Here is a 14,981-nt window from a genome sequence, read left to right as displayed (position 1 = left end):
GCAGCTTTATAGATGCTGAAGTGAAGACATCCAGTGCCAAAATGAAGACTTGCTGAAGAGGAAATTGATAGTTCAGTTGTCCTTTTAGTGACAAATAGAAAAATGGAATTAATATACGAGACAGTGAGACCCGAATGGAAAACTAGATGTTTAGAAGAAAATAATGCGACATGATTCATTTTATATTAATAATGTGAATATGCAAAAATGTTTTTTCTTAAATTAAATCAAAAATAAAGACATGATTAATTTGAGCTGATATAGAGAATTTGAATTGCCTTGGCATAGTAACTCCGTACTATGTTTAATTATATTGTTTGCCAAAAAAGTAATTACTAGAAAAAGGAAAGCAAAATCTAAACCAACTATTTTTGACTTACTGAATATTGTAAAAAGAGATCAAAGAAAAAAAGTGGATCTTTATAAAAGGGAAGGAGCAATTTACACAGAAATCAGTGGAATTTGTGGGAACAATACATGCAGAATAGTGTTCGTTAGGAAGTAAGGTTTGAGGTTTGACACGATCTCATGGACTGATGACAGTTACGAAGAAAGAAAGTGTGTGACGTATAATGTATGCAAATTACAAAATATGCTAACGTAGTTTGTTTTCTTTACTGTTAATATATGTGTGCCAAGTGCTAATTTAGTAAAAGGGTTTTAAAAAAATGGAAAAAAAATTGGTTGCTATTTACTAACAATGGCTATGATGCAGTAAGTTTATCTACGAAATGAAAAAAAATGATATTCTAAAGAAAACTGCCTCTGAAATACCGACAGTGTAGTGCAGCCCAAACGAAAGCGCTCTCAGTACCAAAATTATACAATGTCAAGATGACTGAATGAAGAGGTGTTAGGATATCCATTCAATATGACTTAATGGCTTTAACTGACCTGATCTGTCCGAGAAGTAATAAGGTACAGACTCAGGTATTGGTAATTCCCTTTTAAGAAATCACTGTCACCATGTAACCACTATATGTACAAATGTGCAGATGCTGGATGAGAATTTCTTCTGTTTTACTGCCACAGTTCATGTTTATAAAGTCAATGCAAGCATCTTTTTTTGACTGTGTTAGTCCCACTAGGCTAGTAGCTTCTTTTACATTGGAGTATTTATATTACTAGGGGAAATTTGGCCAGGGCATCAGGAAACTTCTTCTATTCTTTTTCATAGGGGCTGTACATCCTCCACCTGAGCTATCACCATCTCAGGCAGACGGGATCTCAGTTTATCATCTCATCCCAAAGACTGCACACTCAGGAGTGAAGTACTCCCTCATGCTGCACTGCAGTGTTAACAATTGACCTACCTGGTGTGGCAATAGAACCCACAGCCTTCTGCATCAAAGGTGAGTGTGCTACGTAGTGCACCGCTGATACTGTAAAAACACTCTGGGATCTACATTCACCAAAGATGAAGGAAAGTCATAAAAGGAGGCACTAATATGAGCTGCAAAGTTAGCTTTAAAGCGAAAGAAAAGTGTCACTAGAATCTTCCTATAAATACTAAATGTCCTTAAAATGTGGGTCAAGGCAAAGAAATGTTAATGTCCCACACAGCAATACAGCTTCATAATACAGCTACCAGATTAGCAATACAGCTGTTACACTCAGGTAGCAAGCAAAGAAACAGTGTAGCTTTTACCTGGGTTCAGCACACAAATCAAAAACGCAGCTCTGACAAGCAGATTAACAGTGCAGCTTTAACATGGGTTAAAGCAAGTGGACTAACAATATAGCCCTCACTTTGTTGCAGTAAATAGAGTGACAACTCATCCTTGTTTCAATACAACAAACAGACTGGCAATAAAGCTATCACATGGCTACAGCAAACAAATGAATAATGGACCATTTATTCATGCACTGCACAGGCCTCTCACGGATACATCAACAGAATAACAATATAGCTTCCACTTCACATGTAGCAAGTAAATCACCAGTGCAAACTGTCAGATAAATACAGCAAAAACCTCAGCAATGCAGTTCTCATACAAGTGCAGCAAGCAGGTAAATAATGTAGCGTTCACTTGTGTGCAGCAATTACATCCACGGTGCTATCGTCACAAAGATTCAGCAAAGACATCAACAATGCAGTTAAAACAGCAAAAGCAAAGCAGATTAAGAATGAAAAAGAAACAGATTAACAATGCTGCTGTCATATGTGCATTTCAAACAGATTAACAATGCTGCTGTCATATGTGCATTTCAAACAGATTAACAATGCTGCTGTCATATGTGCATTTCAAACAGATTAACAATGCTGCTGTCATATGTGCAGTTCAAAAAGATTAACAATGCTGCTGTCATATGTGCATTTCAAACAGATTAACAATGCTGCTGTCATATGTGCAGTTCAAAAAGATTAACAATGCTGCTGTCATATGTCCATTTCAAACAGATTAACAATGCTGCTGTCATATGTGCATTTCAAACAGATTAACAATGCTGCTGTCATATGTGCATTTCACATGTCACACCGCTTACCAAAGCACTGCAAACAGATTAATGATGTGGATCTCTCAGTGGTGCAGTAAGCTAAGCAGGAGGGATGTTGTCCCATGACCTAACATTTCCACAGAGGTAAAGGCTCCATTAGGAAGCAAGGCTCTATCGAAACTATAATGAAATGAACCATGGTGCTGCTAAACATCAAAGCTAATCCCTACAGGTCAGCTACACAAACATCTACGTCAAATCCGCAGATAACAAATCAGACCTTAGTCTTAGCAGTTACCTACAATGATCGAAAACAGAACAAAACAAAACAAACAAAATAATAAAAGTAGAAGCACATGTAGCCAAGTAGAAAATGGCACGGTCACCAAAATGGAACTAATCCTATGTATCTAAAATAAATAAAATCATACCCGTGAAAATAATAGCAAATATATAAAACCATCTAAAACTAAAATAACCCTCACTGCACTATGAAAAATAATAACATAAAAAACTGACCTGACAGCACAGAAAAACACATTTAAACTTGCCTCAAAACTAGAGGAGAAAACCACCAACAAGCCACCCTATTCATAAACAGCTGCAGAACATACCAGACATTGTACTAAATAGGCAACTTAAGCAAACAATCTAATTTCCACAATCTACTGTAGTGAGTAGGAAACAATAAGTCTGACTAAAAATCAACATGAACAGCTAAAGGAAAAATTGGGGTTCAAATTCATGTGATGCATTAAATATCATACATTGTTTCTGTACAGCATATTTCATGTATCATACTCCAGATAACACATCCAATATACATATTTATATACTAAAAATGCTATCACAATCCACATTGTTTCACTAAATAATATAAAAATCTTACCTAAAACTTTAAACAGTTAAAATTATGTCAGATTACAGGAAAAAAATACCAAAGAGACAGGTTATTCATAACAGCCTATAGAAAATACAACTTTTATTCAACCGACAGTTTAATGGGAAGCAATTATTCAAGCTAAAAGAAAAAAAAATAGCAGGGACGGTGTATAAATGGAATCTGCGGGGCCTAAGTCATGTGTTACATACAACATCTTAGACTGTAGGTATTCCATACATCATACGCACTCTCTATTTAAATACCTATACAATATACTATATACTGTTTTGTACGTTTGTAAGATCAAAAGCACACTGACAAATGCTGGAGATAAGAAAAAAAGGGAAGACTGAGCGCTTGTGATTATGGTAAGAGTGGAGCTGAGTTTTAGTGCTGAATCTTCGGATATACCAAAAGTTTCAGCATTAGGGTTAAACTAAAGACTAAGAAGGGGCTAGATTGTTGTGCAGGTGTGCTGGTGTATGCGAAGTATGTCTGAGTGGGTAACCATTTGAAATGTTGAGACCGACTACAGTAAGTCCTGAAGCAGAGACTGAATGTCCAGAAAACTTTCTTACATATATTAAGTCTGAAATGGCCATTTCTTGGGCTATTCCCTTTTCTCTGTGGTATGATCATCTCAGAGATGGCATACATAAGTTTCAGGGTGTGGCGGGGCTTGCCTCCTACATTGGTGGGGGGTGTAGTGGGCCTTACACTCTGCAAAAAAAAAATAATAATTTTACAGGAGAAGGGCGATTTTCAAGAGTTGCTCTTCTCCCAGGTTTTTAGTCTTATTTTTCACCTTGCTGGCGGTCAGCATTTCAACTGCTGACATTTCAATAGGGAGCTGTCTGAGTGACTTGTTAAGTAGTAGTGCCATGGAAAGGCTTTTTATAAGGTACGGTGTAGTGATGCTGTTAGGGCCTGGGTCAAGGTTATGGACAGCAGACAACAGTAAGGTGGTGCAAGGGACACCTCATAGGTAGGTACTAGGCTATCTGCCCGAGGGCATTTATAAGCCTAGCCAGAGTGTGTCGGCTTTTGCCGCCCCATTGATTAATTAACTGATCCTTTGTCAAGCAGAGCCAATGAAGTGATCCCAGGGGTGTATTTTCTGTTACCCATCCACTCGTCAAGGTTTCTCTTGAAGAGTGTTAGTGAGGGACTCTGCCTGATGTAGTTAGGAATTTTGTTCCAAAGCATGGGGAGTCTCTGTGACAGGAATCTATCCCTCCAGTATGTTCTATTTATTGTTGTGGTGAGGTTTAGCTCACTAGAGCGCGTGGCTCGCAGTGACTTGGATTTCTTTAGGTGGAGCATGTCCATCAATTCTGAGTTGGACATGGCTTTGTAAGTCAGGCAGAGATCACCTCTGAGTAAGGGATATGCCACTGAGTACAGCCGGAGGTTTTTCAGTCGGGCTGCATAGGACATATATATATATATATATATATATATATATATATATATATATATATATAGAACTATCTACTCTGAAAAGGCTATTTGCCGAGGCGCTAGAGAAGAGAATAGAAGTGTGTTTTTTCGTGTTACTGAATGAAACTACAACCTTTGGATTAAACTTTTTACAAAGCTGCAACGGAGTCTTCTTTCGTGTGGTATTATAACAGGTTTCGATATTTTTGGTGGTTTTTGATGCATAGGACATATGTTTGAGGCTAGTAATCCTCTTGCTGAGGTACTTTTGTGGTCTTTCCAGCTATTGGAAGTGTCTTGTGAGGTACATCCCAAATGGGGCATTGTACTCTATGATGGGTCTAATGAGTGATGAGTAGAGGGGCACTATAACCTCTTTATTTCTAGATGTGAACCCTTTAGTAATTAGATGGGCCACATAGAAGGATTTCCTAACTACTTTGGCAATATGATTGTCAAAGGAGAGATTACTATCTACCTGGGTCTCCAGATCTCTTCTGTATTAAGGGAGCTGCCACCTATGAGGTAATTTGTGGGTGTTTTGTTTTTCCCAAACAGGATAACTATGCATTTTTTGGCATTTAGCTTGAGGCCATGACTTTGACACCAGGTGTCCATCTCAGTAAGGCCCTTTTGGAGGATGTCCGTGTCAGCCACAGAGTCAATTATGGCTCCTAATTTGCAGTCATCAGCAAACTTGGTTAGCCATAGCCCGCCTGTGTTTGCCTGTACTTCTGAGAAGTATATGCCAAACAGTAGGGGTCCCAGGACCGAGCCTTACAAGACACCACTTGTGACTGGTTTAGAGTCGGACCTGGAGCTCAATATTCTTACCGTGTGAGTTCTGTCTGTAAGCCAGTTGGCATCCCATCTCGTGACGTAGGGGTTTATATTCAGGCTGGTGAGTTTTTCTGTAATACCCGAGTGGGGGATGGTGTCGAAAACCTTGGCGAGGTCAAGGTAGGCTGTGTGAACCACCTTTCCCTCATCTATGGCCTTGGTGACTGTCTCAAAGAAGTCAAACAGGTTTAGTAGGCATGACCTGCCCTTAACAAAGCTGAACTGGGTTGGGTCAAGTGTTTGGAGGTTCCCAATGTCTTTGTTAATGAGTTCCATGATGATGCGCTCCATAGCCCTGCAGACCAGGCTAGTCAGGCTTATGGGGTGATAGTTACCAGGGTCAGATGTGGCCCCTCATTTGTGGAGAGGAATAACCGTTGCTGTGCGCCATTCTATGGGCACGTAGCCTGTGGAAAGGCTGAGGTTGAACAGCGTGTTTAGGTGGGGGGTTAGTTTGTTCTGTAGTTCGTGCAAGATGCAGCTTGGGACACCATCTGGTCCCATTGTTGCTGTGTTTTTGGCTTTTGAAAGGGCTGTTTTCACCTGTGCGTCTGTAATTTTTGGGACACTACACTTTTCCAGTACTGTTGTGGGCCCTTTTGGAGGTGAGAGGGGGTGAAGTCTGCACTGAATCTATCTGCCAGAATGTTGGCAATATCAGTAGATTCAGTATACTTTATGCTATTATGCACTAGTTCAGTGCATATCTGTGAGTTGCCACTTAGATTCTTAACATAGCTAAAGAAGGCTTTGTGGTTATCTTTTGAATCCTTGGCTATTTTTCTTTTCAAGTTAGCCTTGGATGATTTCATGAGGGATCTTAGTTTCTTACTGATACTGATCAGGGATGTCTTTCCTTCTTGGGATTTGCTTTTTTTCTGAACTAGTTTCCTCCTTCTATTGTACAGCCTGTTTATGGCAGGGGTCCACCAAACTGGTTTCCTTCTCTTAGAGGAGAGAATCTTGGTTTTGCTAGGGATAGCACAATCCGGTCCATGCGTCCTTGTTGGTGCTCATAGAGTGCATTTGTAAAGGTTTCTGCATCTTGGGCAGCATTATCCTTTAGTGTGGGGGCTGTGAAACTTACCATCTCTGTCTTAAGTAAGGTGACGTTTGCATTAGAAAAGTTTTTTACTGTAGTTTCCTTAGTTGGGGGTAGTGGTCTAGTGTGGACATCCAGAGTGATTAGTTTATGGTCTGATCTAACCAGTGATGGGTTGACCACCGGTGTGGAACATCTGTCATCCATGTTCATGATGACCAGGTCCAATATGTTTATAGCTCTGGTAGGGGAGTTTACCAGCTGATCCAGGGCATTTGAGTTGATGAATTCCAGGAAGCGCTGGGCCTGGGAGTTTGTACTCTAGTAGTTTTCCCAGTGAATGGTAGGGTAATTGAAGTCGCTCAATATCAGGGTGTTCGGTAGGACCCTCATGTTTTCCAGTGTCTCCAGAAAGGTGGAGTGGTGGTCCTGGGTCATGGAGGGTGATCTGTAGCAGGCCACAATTTGCATTGCAGATTTGCCCGATGTTAGTTGCACATGGATGATCTCAGAGGTATTATGCTGCACCACTAACCTGGAGGTGTAGGTATCCTTGATGAATATGGATACACCCCCTCCTTTTGTGTTTTGGTCCATGTTCTGTGGACAAAACGTGTGGTATGAGTTGTAGCCCGGTAGTGCTGGGGTGCTCACTGAAGCCTTGAACCATGTTTCAGTTACTGCGCAGATGTTGACGTTCTCCATACTGAGGAGTGCTTCGAGCACGTGCATTTTGAGATTTAAAATCCTGGCGTTGAATAGCATAACCCTCAGGTTTTTTTTGTTAATTGTGCTGTTTACGGAGGTGAGTTTGACTTTTGAGTCTTGCCTAAAAAAAGCACTATGGGGGCAGTAAGAGCCTTGGCCAGTACTCGAAAGCCTAGGGGAGATAGGTGCAAGCCGTCTCTTGTGAGCAACGTGGCTTGTCGAGCATGTCGTCCCAGGCTGACAGACACTGGATCCCCTTTGAATGACACCAGAAGCTTAGCCAATTGTTGAAATTGATCATTTTTTCTTTATACTGAGGTATCATTCTTGGTGAGGGCAGGATGCTACTCAGGGTCAGGTCATACCAGCCTGGGCTACATGGTCAGAGAGCTCTTCCATGTCTCTTTTCATGTAGTCCAGGGAGGTACATCTCAGGTCATTCACACCAACATGAACAATGACAGAGTCATATTTGTACTTGTTCTGGAGTGACCTGAGTGCTTGTGTTATGTGGTGGATTCTGGCTCCCGACAGGCAGGTAACAGTAACCTTCTGCTTGTCCAGCCTAGTGAGTGGGACGTCAGTGTGCCTGACTACAGAGTCACCTATTACTAGTGTGTTAGGTATGTTATTTCGCCTTAAGGGCTGTGATTGTGTGGCACACTAATTTTGTGTTTTATGTGTTGTCTGGTTTGTGACAGGAGGTGCAGGTTGTTTGGGTGTCTGCTTTGGAGGTCTCTGATGCTTTTGCAGGTTTTTATTTAGAGCCTCTGAGTATGAATTTGTGTATTTATGTGTATTTTTGCCAGTGCTGTTTTAGTAGGTCTGTGTGCAGCTGGAGGTGTGGTGCAAGTGTTAAACTTCTCCTCCTGACTGTGTGTTCCAGTCTTGGGTGGAGACAGCTTAGCTTCCAGTTTGGCTGTATAATTGCATCTCTCGCATATGTTAGCATTTTGTGGTAGGAGGAGAGGGTTGTATGTGTACATGAGGCAGTTGTAACATTGCCTCAGGATACCCAGATTCACCAGCTGGACTGGAGAGTACACCTGAAATTGCCCTTTGGTCATGCCTGAATAGTAGGGTGAGCTGCTTAGTCGCTTGGTTGATGAGGGGTGAATAAAGAGCCTTGCTCTGCTGGGCAATCAGTGTCAGGGTATATTAGTGCTTGCTATTAGGTCTGAGCAAGTGCTGGGCTGTAGGATGCTTTTTGAGTGCTTAGGTTGAGAGTTAGACTAGTTTCAAGGGAAAACTGAAGAGGAGACTCAGTGGAGCTGGGAATAATTTAACCGTAGCTAACCGGCGCTGCCCGGTGCGCAAAACCATGCAAACGCGGTTTTTATAGTAGGGCAATGAAAAAGATAGAAATTAGCTCAAAATGGCCAATAAACTACTAACTTCTGGGCTGGAACCACTCCTCCAGGGACAAATAGGTTGCTCAAAGTTCCCCTCTCTCACAGGTGAACAGAGAAACTTCCTTCTATCCAAGTAAGGTATGGGCAACTCAGAAACTTGTAACACAGCCCTGAATTCAGCACTAGCCTGAAAACTGGACTATACTAGCTTAGAAATGTGGGAAACAAGGAATTTTTTTTTTTTTTTAAGATAAGGCAAAAACAGTAAAAAATACACTTAAAACAGCTTTAAACGACTACAAACGATCAGAAAAGGCTATCGCACTTTAGTGTGTAGCCTACAACAGTTAAACAAATTATTTAAACAAAAACAACTTTTTAAAAGTGCAGGCAGTCAAATAAGTACAATATGTGAAAAAAACAAGCTTTTAAATCACGATAAATGCTGGAAAATCTTGTGTTTAGGTGGAAAACAGTTAAGTACAGCAAGAAAGTACAGAAAACTGATACTTAATCACTCCAATGAGTGCAGTTATTTCCATGCTTCACGTCAAAGTATCTATCACCTACATCTTCTCTCATCCTAGGCACCAACTCTACCATAGTTATGTAAAGAAAAAAAGAAGTCCTACCCATTACAAACATAAAACATGCACACATTCAACAGCCTGCCTTCCTAAACAATACCATACCAATGGAAATCTATACAATACAACAAAAAAGAAAAACAAGCTAAAATGCAGTCTGCACAGCATATCAGAATTTGTAAGACCAATAAATCAATAAATGCATTAAATGAAACACGAAAACCATGATCACACATGTATTTACTCACTCACTCACCTAAAAAATAAAATCACACAAATCTAAATCTCACATTAATTCTGCCCTACTCAAAAACATTGAAAAGAAGAAAAACAACTCCACACACTGCATGCAGAAAACACACACACACACACACACACACACACAAACCCACTATAAGCACTATGCACCAGAAACAATTACCAACTCAATCAAACCCATAGATAATAAAATCTAATGATACTAAAAAATACAGATAAAAATGAAAAGAAAGAATCACAACTGGCCAATCAAAAATGCATTACAAACAAGTGGACCTGAAACTCACGAATTAAAATAAAAACATTAAAATCCACTAAGCTAGACAACTAAAGAATATACACAAGAGGTATAGGGTTAAGCTTGGCAGTAGTACCTTAAAGGCATCACAAAAAACTTGAAAAATTTAAGAAAAAAAAAAAAAAACTCTTTCAGGACAGTAACAGAAAACCACTCCTAGAATAACTCCATTCATAAAAGATATGTATACTGCTTGAAGCCTTATTCAACAGACAGCTCATGCAATTAAGGAACCCCACTAAAATGAATGTGAAACAATAACTATATATATATATATATATATATATATATATATACACACACATGTATATATATATATATATATATATATATATATATACACACACACACACACACACACACACACACACACATTTATGTATGTATGTGTATATATATATATATATATATATATATATATATATATATATATATATATATATACATATATACATATATATATATATATATATATCTAGGAGCGCTACAGAATCCTGAAACACACAGGATACCAACACCAGCACAAGTACATACAGAAACATATTACCTTCAACTATATGCAGGGGGGCAAGCCCCCCTGCACCCCCATGTGCATTCTCGGAGTTGACATATTTAAGTAGCAGGGGGTGGGGGGGCACAGCCCCCCACATGGGGGGGTGTAGGGGTGCTTGCCCCCTGCTTATACCTGGAGAAGAGTAATATGGTTTGCGTTTTATTTGTTTCTGTATGTACTTGTGCTGGAATATAGTAAGTGTTGGTATCCTGTGTGTTTTCAGGATTTTGGGCTTTCAGGATTCTGTAGCTCTCCCATATATACACACGTACATAAATGACATACTTGAGGGTCTGTTCTGTGCAATAAATAATATAGCTTGTCCACAAAAACATTAGCAAACCTGATGCTTTCCCACTTGTCCTGAAACTCCTTCCCTAAATCCAGTTTGCCCACTTCATGCTCTTGTCCTTATGTACACACCCACTCAAATAACGTATATCTTTCATATTTCTGCCTCAGACATTAATGAAATATCTAGCAATGATTGGCAGTGCATTTTTTTCCCTTTTGGCTGATGTTGTTAATTTAAATTGTTCTTACAGCCTCAGTTCAGATTTACGGCCACATGTCGGTGCTTTAATTTGTTCCGCATGGAGGTGATTACTCTTGAACAGACATTAAAAGCATGTTCATGTTTTGGTATGCTATCTGTATGCTGCACACAGCTCGGGGGCATGTTAAGTGTGAGAAGCAGGTGGGAAGTGTGCCATTGTTGGGGGAGTGGAAAGGAAGGAAAAGAGATACAGGAAAGTGTCCGTGAGTCAGGAATGACTCACGTCATTAGAGGGTAGCAGGTTGTAAACCACAAAGAACTATGCAGTTCATCACATAACATGTTTTACACACATTCACAGACACACACACACACACACACACACACACACACACACACACACACACACACACACATAGAAAGACAGATAAAGTTACATATATTCCGCTATAAACACATATGTATACACAGGATACACAGGGACACACATCTGTCTCCTGCTTAGGCTGTAACTAAAATAGAATATATGAAATGGTAAGGAAGGTATGTATGTGTGTGCGTATGTGTAATTACACAACATTCTGTATGTCTCTGTTAGTGCCAAAGGAAAGTGTAACGCAAAGGCTGGATTTTTGCTTTGTAAACAACATCCAAAGGAGCAAAGAGAAGGAATGTGAAAATGCGTGTGAAACTTGTTTCTGGATACCCTCAGCTAAAACTCACACTACAAGTGACTTAGACACAGAATGCTCCTCACATATACTTTGACTAATCATTACTAGCAACCTAACCACCAAGCAAGGAGCGCGCACACACACACACACACACACATATATATATATATAGATATTTTTTTTTTTATTAATGGAGATTTAGGTTTGTGCCTGTGTAGCTGTTTTACTTTAAGTGCAGCACATTTGAGAAGATAGATTGTACCTATTCTCTTTACTAGAGCCTAACTGGTTCATACACTTATTACTTGCAGTTGCAGGTTTTAGCACGGCTGAAGGCCCATGAATATTTTGTTTCTTAGATTCTCCAGCTGAATAATTATGAAGAGGACACAACAACAGCAATTTATACAAGAATATAAAGAGGGAAGTGGAGCCTGGCTCCAAGGTTTATATGGGTCATGGATATGTTAGTCATTCATAGCAGCAATTTTACTGACACTTTAATGAAAGTTTGAAAGGAGCTACTTTCTTCCACCACTGCATCCATCATGCAAATTGTTGTCATTATAAAGAGATCTTGAACAGTAGATACATATACAACGTGGTAATTCATTTATAATCAAGGTGTAATAAAAAAATGCCAAAATCTAAACAAATATTCTGAACAATAAAGAACCGTTAGTTGGGACTGAAGCATCATTCCATTCCAGAGCAGTTACATAGAACACACACACAGACACACACACACACACACACACACACACACACACACACACACACACACACACACACACGCACACACATACAACCAACACACACACACAGACACACAACCAATGCGCACACACACATACACACACACACACACACACACACAGACACACACACACATACAACCAACAACACACACACACACACAGACACAAATATATATATATATATATATATATATATATATACATTTATTTAAACACACGCACACACACACTCACACACACACACACACACACACACACTAACACACCAACAACACTCATATATATTTACTCATACACACTCACACATACGCACACACATACACACCAACACTTACATATAATTATACACACACAACACACATATATATTTATACATACACACAAAATATTCAGATATATTTATACATACACATATACACAGTATCAAACATGTATATATTTATACAAACACACTCATGCACAAACCACCACCACCATTATTTACACAGACACACACACACACACACACACACACACATATTTATACACACGTACACACAGTAAGGCACACATAGAATACACCACCACCACATATATTTACACACTGGTAGACAGACACACAGCACGACCCCTGCCACCAGACATAAATGTCAACACATACGTAAACACACAGACAGACCACACACTCACAGACTTATGCAATAAAAGTGGTGAGGAACGCACAAAAACACAAACACGTGGATCATGTCCAGAGAGATTGTTCTGATCTTTTTTTACTGATTTGGCAACAGCATCTAGGTAATTGGAATTGTCCAGTTCAACTTACCCAGCTAAACGGACGGCCGCTGTCAAAGTCTTTTGTTTGTTCTGAGTAGAGGGCTGCTCCTGCCCCCCTCTTTGGGGGGCGCCACTGGCTTGCGGCCGATGCCCCGCAACTGGCAGTCCGGTCCTATGGAGAGAATGAAGGCGACCATTAACTCTCCTCTGGGTAGAGACGGGCTCTAACGAATCTTGCCCATCACTAAGTCCAGCCAGCATGACCAAGGGCAGCAGGAGGGCAGGAGTCCAGCGCAAACTGGGCACTCTCCTCAGCATCTTCTTCATCGTCATCATCATCATCATCAGAACCGGGGGATGCAGCTTCCCGGTGAAGGGACACCCACTGTGCCGATGCTGTTGGGGAGGGGAACCGATAAGCGTACAGGTGAGGAAGTGTCCCACAGGAGTAGTTGCCTCTTATTCCCCTCACCACGTCCCTACTTTCCGAGTTTCTAAGTTAAGTTCTGCCAGTCTCTGCACCTCTGCCTTCTGCCAACACTACGAGCAGCGTGTTTATCCCGGGGGTCTCTTCTCTACCAGCAATGATGTGGTCCCCCTGCGCTGATCTTTGCGTCCCCTCAGTGGACCCGATCCTGTCTTCTGAAGTTTTGCAAACCTCCTTTTCGCCAGACAAACCAAATGATCATCCAGGATCCCAACTGCTGCTGCTGTTCAAACTTTCTGCTGATCCCACCGCCTTCTCGCCTCTTATGTCAGGTTTGTAGAGGACACATTTTTTGTCTTTAGGAAACTCCCACTTTTACTCTTTATTAGGATGCCTGGCTGTTCCCCCCATTCAGAGAGTGCACTGCCCACATACTAATTACACACACACACCCTCATGTTACAGAATCACACAAAATGCACAGAGGAGGAGCAGAAGACACACTGAGTGCTCAAAGCCTTGTAGCAACACCCTTTTTGGCAGGGAGTGTAAAATTTAGGCTGAGATGGATTAACCCATTGTTGTGCGAAGTCTCGAAGTTTGTAACATGGTTATTGTTTCAGATCTCAAAACTGCTACACAACGGCCCCAGTAATGCTACTCTTTTGACATGAAGGAAACAAACATTGTCTTATGGTATATGCTTTGTTTTTGATATAATGAACAAAAATAAAGAACATATAAGTAACCATTCATACCCACTTACACACACACAGACACACACACACACATCAGAGCAGCAGACTGGCACAGAGCACATCAACTTTTTCCTTTATGGCTTGCTTATTATTTAATCTTCTGCTAACAGTGACAGCAGTTTACTGTAAATTGTAAACAACACCTTTTAATGCTAACCATTTATGGTTTGGGTCCTTGTACCCATATTTAACAGATCTTTGTATACCAGACCATACCTCTCAACCTCTTAGCACAAGAAATCTGGACAAAGGATTACATAATGGGGGACAAAGGCCCAAAAATAAGTATAGATTTTAAATACTGCTCTCATAAGCTTAGAAGGTTGATAAAACAACGTAATTTGTCTTAGCATTCATTTTCTGAAGGATATAAAGTTTGAAACTCCAGTGTATGTCATAATTAAGTCACTTTAATCATCAGATCGTCCCAGTGATATGCCAGAAAACCAGGTTTTATGAGAAATGGACCAAAAATATAAAGTAAAAATCTGGACATTCTACAAAAATCTGTATAGTTGAGAGGGGTGTGCCAAACACAGCAAAGACCAGCATGTGGGTGTTAAAGTGGTTAAAGGCAAGGAAGCGGGTGCCTCTAAACGGGAGGATCTAGATGGTTATTTGTCCTGATAGCCCTTTTAGCTTGGAAAGGTTTGTTGGATGTTAATGTTGGTTTGCTTTTTGGCCCTATTCAACAAGGATATGAAGGAAAAGT

General features: G+C 40.3%; 1 protein-coding gene across 1 annotated transcript in view; it reads right to left on the bottom strand.

Annotated features, from left to right (window-relative positions):
* LTBP2 (latent transforming growth factor beta binding protein 2) overlaps window positions 1-13,960 on the bottom strand; it is a 3,457,946-nt gene extending 3,443,986 nt beyond the window's left edge. Inside the window, exon 1 of the mRNA XM_044074624.1 lies at window positions 13,134-13,960. Coding sequence (XP_043930559.1) covers window positions 13,134-13,429 — 296 coding nt within the window. The 5' untranslated portion in view covers window positions 13,430-13,960. The remainder of the gene's footprint in view (window positions 1-13,133) is intronic.
* Between the last annotated feature and the right edge of the window lie 1,021 nt (window positions 13,961-14,981).

This window comes from Protopterus annectens, chromosome 6.part0 (assembly GCF_019279795.1).
Source record: "Protopterus annectens isolate FY-2018-M chromosome 6.part0, PAN1.0, whole genome shotgun sequence".
Classification (NCBI taxonomy): Eukaryota; Metazoa; Chordata; order Ceratodontiformes; family Protopteridae; genus Protopterus; species Protopterus annectens.
This window is presented reverse-complemented; position numbering and strand designations above follow the sequence as displayed.